At 42.9% G+C, this 6904-nt stretch overlaps 1 protein-coding gene across 1 annotated transcript; it reads left to right on the top strand.

Annotated features, from left to right (window-relative positions):
- Positions 1 to 615: 615 nt before the first annotated feature.
- Positions 616 to 6571, top strand: Pcdhb15 (protocadherin beta 15). The gene has a single exon (XM_034517907.2). It carries the CDS (start codon positions 755 to 757, stop codon positions 3140 to 3142), a length of 2388 nt encoding a protein of 795 aa, XP_034373798.1. The 5' UTR covers positions 616 to 754; the 3' UTR covers positions 3143 to 6571.
- The last annotated feature ends 333 nt before the right edge of the window (positions 6572 to 6904 follow it).

Here is a 6904-nt window from a genome sequence, read left to right as displayed (position 1 = left end):
GCTGGCCTCGAACTCAGAAATCCGCCTGCCTCTGCCTCCCAAGTGCTGGGATTAAAGGCGTGCGCCACCACCGCCCGGCTATGCTGAAAGAATTTTAAGAAACCGAATGGGTATATGTTACTAATTTTACAAAGTGACTGATGAATCAATACTGTGTTCTCCCTCCCTCCCTCCCTCCCTCCCTCCCTCCCTCCCTCCCTCCCTCCCTTCCTTCCTCCCTCTTTTCTCTCTCTCTCTCTCTCTCTCTCTCTCTCTCTCTCTCTCTCTCTCTCTCTCTCTCTCTCTCTCTCTCTCTCTCTCTCTCTCACCTAGAGTGCCTCCAACACAGACTGTACGATATCTAGAAGGTAGGCAGCTTGTCTCGGTGTTTATTCTTGTAATTCTTAGAATCTGGCGCATTAATAACAAGAATTGTTTTGTTGAATGAGGGACTGGATAATTAAAATAATGTTATCTAGTGTTTAAACTTTTGACAACCAATAGACTATAAAAAGAATGGAACTATGCAGCCATTTGTTGAAGAGCATAGTCAACGCATGGTGGCGCTGCAGGCTAAGACTTAAAAAAAATAACTAACGCGGACAGGGGATTTAAAAAAAAAAAAAAAAAAAAAAAAAAAAATGTTTCTTCAGATCCCGGGCAGAAAAGACCTTAGGCAGAGCTCAGACCTTTAACTCTCCACTTCGGAACAGGCTATTAACTAACAGCTCAGCCGCTGTCTGGATGCCCTTGTACCCTGGGTGGAGAAGCAAAAATGAAGATTGGAAGGGAAAACAGACAAAGGCAAGTTCTGTTGATCTTTCTCTTGCTGGGAGTGGCTGGGGCGGGCTGGGAACCCCGCCGTTACTTTGTGATGGAGGAAACACCCAGCGGTACTGTTTTGGCAGATCTAGTCCAGGACCTAGGGCTGGGAGTTGCGGAGCTAGCTGCTCGAGGAGCCCAGGTAGTGTCTGAGGAAAAGGAATCACGCTTGCAGCTTGATCTACAGACTGGGAGGCTAATCTTAAATGAAAAGCTGGACCGGGAGGAGCTGTGCGGCCCCACTGAGCCCTGTATCACGCATTTCCAAGTGTTACTGAAAAAACCACTGGAAATATTTCAAGCTGAACTACGAATAGGAGACATTAATGATCATTCTCCCGAGTTTCCTGAAAGAGAAATGACCGCGAAAATCATAGAGAATAGCCCTGTTGGCACAGCATTCCTACTCAAAACCGCTCAGGATTTGGATGTGGGAAATAACAGCATTCAGAACTATACCATCAGTACCAATTCTCATTTCCGTGTTTCCATCCACAACCGAGGTGATGGGAGAAAATACCCAGAGCTGGTGCTGGACAAAGAGCTGGATCGCGAGGAGCAGGCAGAATTCAGATTAACTCTGACAGCGCTGGATGGCGGTTCTCCGCCCAGGACCGGCACCTCTCAAATCCGGATTATTGTCTTGGATGTCAATGACAATGCCCCTGAGTTTGCACGGACTTTCTACCGGGTGCAAATCCTAGAGAACAGCCCCTTGGGTTCCCTGGTTGCTAAAGTCTCTGCTAAGGATTTAGACACTGGGACAAATGGAGAGATATCATACTCTCTTTTTCATAGTTCTCAGGAGTTGAGCACAACTTTTGAGCTAAACGCCCTGTCAGGAGAAGTTCGACTAATTAAAACACTGGACTTTGAAACAACATCTTCGTATGAACTAGACATAGAGGCATCCGATGGCGGGGGTCTTTCTGGAAAATGCTCTGTTTCTATTCAGGTGGTGGATGTCAATGATAATTACCCAGAACTAATTATATCATCGCTCACCAATCCCATCCCAGAAAATGCGCCAGAAACAGAGGTGGCTTTGTTTCGGATTCGAGACCGAGACTCTGGAGACAATGGAAGGACAGTTTGTTCCATTCAAGATGGTGTTCCCTTTACACTGGAACCTTCCGTCGAGAACTTCTATAGACTGATGACAGACGGAGCTTTGGACAGAGAGATCAGAGCTGAGTACAACATCACCATTATGGTCTCAGACCTGGGCAAACCGAGGCTCACAACCCAGCACACCATAACAGTGCAGGTATCTGACATCAACGACAATGCCCCTGCCTTCATTCAAACCTCCTACACAATGTTCATCCTCGAGAACAACAACCCAGCCCTGCACATAGGCACCATCAGTGCCACAGACTCAGACTCTGGCTCCAATGCCCACATCACCTACTCGCTGCTGCCACCCCACGACCCACAGCTGGCCCTCGACTCGCTAATTTCCATTAACGCCGACAACGGGCAGCTGTTCGCACTCAGGGCACTGGACTACGAGGCCCTGCAGAGCTTCGAGTTCCGCGTGGGCGCCACAGACCGAGGCGCACCGGCGCTCAGCAGCCAGGCTCTGGTGCGGGTGGTGGTGCTGGATGACAATGACAATGCGCCCTTCGTGCTCTACCCTCTGCAGAACGCCTCTGCGCCCTTTACAGAGCTGCTGCCCAGGGCTGCGGAGCCTGGATACCTGGTCACCAAGGTGGTGGCTGTGGACCGCGACTCTGGCCAGAACGCCTGGCTGTCTTTTCAGCTGCTCAAGGCCACAGAGCCCGGGCTGTTCAGCGTGTGGGCGCACAATGGCGAGGTGCGCACCACCAGGCTGCTAAGCGAGCGCGATGTACCCAAGCACAGGCTGCTGGTGGTGGTCAAGGACAATGGAGAGCCTCCGCGCTCTGCCAGTGTCACGCTTCAAGTACTTCTGGTGGATGGCTTCTCCCAGCCCTACCTACCTCTGCCAGAGGTGGTGCGTGACCCCAGTCACCAGGACGGTGACATGCTCACACTGTACCTGGTCATTGCTTTGGCTTCTGTGTCTTCTCTCTTCCTCCTGTCTGTGTTGCTGTTTGTGGGGGTGAGACTGTGCAGGAGGGCCAGGGCAGCCTCTCTGGGTGGCTATTCTGAGCCTGATGGCCACTTTCCTGGCCACCTGGTGGATGTCACTGGTGCAGGGACGCTGTCCCAGAGCTACCAGTATGAGGTGTGTCTTACAGGAGATTCTCAGAGTAATGAGTTCAAATTCTTGAAGCCTATGTTTTCTAGTATTATAGACCAAAACTATGGTAGGCATCTAGGAGATAACCCGTCCTCCCCAAGTATTTTAGGCATGTGAAACTTCACATTTCGCTCTCTGTATTCTTCTGTCACTTTTGCTTTTGCATTTTCTTTTCAAATCTGGTAGTGATGTTTACTCGTATTTGTTTTTCCTTTTCCCTACTAGTTTGTGTAGTGTTGTTGTTTGTTTATTGGCTTGTCTACTGCTCAAGTATTTTTTCCAAATCTGTTGTTACTGAACATTTTACATCAGGACACTTCATGTTCCTGATTGAATTTGCCATAGTCTCTCCTAAAGAATGTGTATTTTCTGTAATGAATAAAATTCCAATTATAAAAGTATATTTCCTGACCTAGGGGAATGGATTAGTTTATAGAGTGCTTGTGTAGTTTGTTGGAGGCCTTAGGTTTGACCCCTCTGTAAATCCAGCACTTGGGGGTGGAAGCACGCTATCAGGAATTCAAGATCATCTGCTACTACATAGAGAATGCAAGCTCAGCCTGGGCTATGTGATGAACAAAGTAGATTAAGTCTCAAAACTTAAAAATATAATTCTGGTGTGTGATCCCATAGAAGACATATGATTTCTTTTAAATAATACTTCATTTTAAAATTGGAAGTCCTAAGTTTTATTATTTGCATGGCTATGACTTCAGTAACCTCATTTGTGTTTTCTTTGGAAGCAGTTCATATTTGTTAATGTCAAGTTTCTTCCAGATTCCCTAATTATGTTTTCTATTCTCCAACATTGTAAATATCATCTCATGAAAACCAGACCCATATCATCCATTCTTTCTCTCCTAAACTAACACTGAAAAGGCTTAAAGTCTATTCATTATTTTTAGCTGATGGAAGCACTTGACATGTTGCTGATAGCATAAAGTCAATAAGCTCCAGGAGATGAACACACACATACATGCACACATGCACACATGTGTGTGTATGCATGTGTGTATGCATGTGTGTGTGCATGTGTGTATGCATGTGTGTATGCATGTGTGTGCATATGTGTATGCATGTGTGTACATGTGTGTGTGTGCATGCTGTTATCACTTATTATAGTGGGGAAATCCTGATGTAAACAGCAAATTCAAGTCTCAGGGTAGCTTCTGGTGGTACAGACTACCAATATTTACATGTTTTGAATGATGATATTGCTCCAATTAACAAGGAATTTGGAAGAAAATACATCATATAGGATTAACATTAGTTAAATAACAAATTTTAGTGAGGATGTGTTGATGTATTATTGAGAAATTATTGGAGAAATTATTCAGAAAAAAATGATGATTCCCCAAAGATGTTCAGTCCTGATCCCTAGAACCTGTGAATATTATGTTATATTGTAGAGATAAAACATGAACAAAATTAAGGTTGTTAATGAGCTAAACTTAAAACAGGGTGTACATTCTAGATCATTTGGGTGGGTTTGAGAGAACCAGTGAAAGGCTTTAAAAACAAAGTTGAATCTACCCAGAGATGAAGAATAGCCGGGCACAGTGGCCCATGCCTTTAGTCCCACACTTGGGAGGCAGAGACAAGCAGATCTCTGTGAGTTCGAGGCCAGCTGCTCTACATAGTAAGTTCCAGGACAGCTAGAGCTACATAATAAGATCCTGTCTTGAAAAAAACATGAGAGAGAGGTGGGTGAGGAAAAAGAAATTCCCTAAGGACTGTAGGTGCGTCTTGTGGCTCAGTGTTTCAACCTGCCATATTCTGACTGTCATACAGATTTTGAACTTTCTAGTAAACTCTCAGAATAGAATAAGTCACTTCCTTGTGGTATTTTTATAATGTCTCTCTTTCTCTGGTTGAAGCTTCAGGATGCAGCTGATGAAAAGACTTCAAAATATGGAAGTGGAGCCAGACAGTGGTGGAGCACTCCTTTAATCCCAGCACTCAGGAGGCAGAGGCTGGTAGATCTTTAAGTTTGAAGCCAGCCTGGTCTTCATAGTGAGTTCCAGTATAGCCAGGACTACACAGATAAACTCTGTTTTGGAGAAAAGTATGGACGTGGGTTTTTCATTAGGTGGTGGAAAGGCACAGAAGAAATTGCAGGCACATGAAAGGTTCATGTTGCTTTGAATAGACTTGGTAGAAATGTGATTTTAAGAAGTCTGCCTGTAAAGACACAAGAGAAGTGAGGCATGTGGTACTTATAGAACACACTGGCTTAAGGAACTTATAATCCAAAGCAACTATGGGACACTAAAAAAATCTGGATGTTAAAGTTGCTACTAGTAAGAGCCCAGGCAAGGAAAACATTATTAAAAACTGGAGGAAATTAACACTTTTATTTTTATGCAATTGCAGAAATCTTAGCTGAATCATGAATTACATTATATGAGGAAAAGAACTCATGCATTCAGACATTTTGCAGAGGAAATTTCTAGGAAACCTGCCAAAAGGACAACTTGATTTCTTCTCATTGGTTATAGTAAAATATCAGATGAAAAAAAAGATGTACCCAAGACCTGATGACTGGAGGGAAACTCTCATTCATTCTAATTCCATTATAACATATGTTAAAATCAGGAAATTCACTAATAGGATGCATATGTAGGAGAGAAATCATAGGTGCAACTGGGAAACCTTTCGCTAGTGACTGGGAAATCTCAGAGTCAGTAATAGAGAAGAGAGTTACAGGGAGTTAATAATACAGAAGCCTCTTTGAAGGGCCAAACACATTTTCCATTAGCACATTTTCAATGATGTTTTTTCCTCATGTATAGGTACAATGTGATGCTAATTGCAGTAATTGTATAACATACTCTGGCTGACAGAACTTTCAGAAGTTGGTTCCATCTTTCCATTCTCCATTGTGACTGTTAATGGGTTAGAAAGTAGCAAGGAATATTTTCTCTAGGCTACTGTCATTAACAGCCAATCAGTAGGAGCAATTCTTGTCCTTTGGAAGCAATGATGACAAATATTTAAATAATGTTGACTTGAATAGAAAATGAGAGAAGGAAGTTTATTACTGGCATATTTAGATTTGGATTTTCTTTTAATATGTCTAAACATCAAACTTGGATCAATCCTGTCAGCCTTCTCACGTGTTGAGACGTTTGGAAGCAGGTCCAGAGATTCAAACTTGTTAGGTCAGTTCATTCAAGTTCCCGTTGTCTCATAAGTTATCTGGCAATCGCTTCTCTATCTTCTATTTTATAAAGGATTGTATAAGGTATTTGTAATGGTTTGAATGAAAATTGTCTCCCATAGGCTAATATATTTGAGTACTTAGTTCACAGTTGCTGGATCTGTTTGGGGAGGCAGTACAGATCTGCCTGAGAAAGCACCTCACTGCAGGTGGACTTTAAGAGTTCATAGCATTACTCCGCATCCAGGTTCCTCTCTTACCTTGGTGTTTGTGCCTAAAGATGTGATCTTTCAGCTTTTTGCTCGGCTGCCTGCGGCTGCACCTCTCCAACCATTGTATATTCTCCCTCTGGAAACGTAAGCAAAAATAAACTCTTTCTTCCTTCAGTCTCATTTGGTCACGGTATTTCATTGCAGCAATAGAAGAATAACTAATAAAGGTTTTTTTTTTTAATTTTGTAGCTTTGATATAATTGGCCATTAAAAACACCCATGGGTAAACTTTTTTTGTTTGGGAAGACTGCACTGCAAACTCAGTTTGATATCCTGCAATTCCAGTTTTCTGATTTCTGTTGTTAACTTGGTTTCTTATTTAGATTTAAAAAAACTCAAAATTTACATAAGCTATGGAATTTTTGAAGGACATTATTTATAATATTAATTTTATCTTGTAAGCTATTTTTATGTTGTGAGCTATACAATAATACTCTTTTTATTCTA

Source organism: Arvicanthis niloticus, chromosome 14 (assembly GCF_011762505.2).
Source record: "Arvicanthis niloticus isolate mArvNil1 chromosome 14, mArvNil1.pat.X, whole genome shotgun sequence".
Classification (NCBI taxonomy): Eukaryota; Metazoa; Chordata; class Mammalia; order Rodentia; family Muridae; genus Arvicanthis; species Arvicanthis niloticus.
The sequence above is the reverse complement of the archived record's forward strand: the minus strand, read 5'-3'. Positions and strand labels throughout refer to the sequence as shown.

What these genes read in the sequence shown, in the direction of transcription:
- Pcdhb15 (XM_034517907.2), top strand. Translation starts at nt 755, where the DNA reads ATGAAGATTGGAAGGGAAAACAGACAAAGGCAAGTTCTGTTGATCTTT.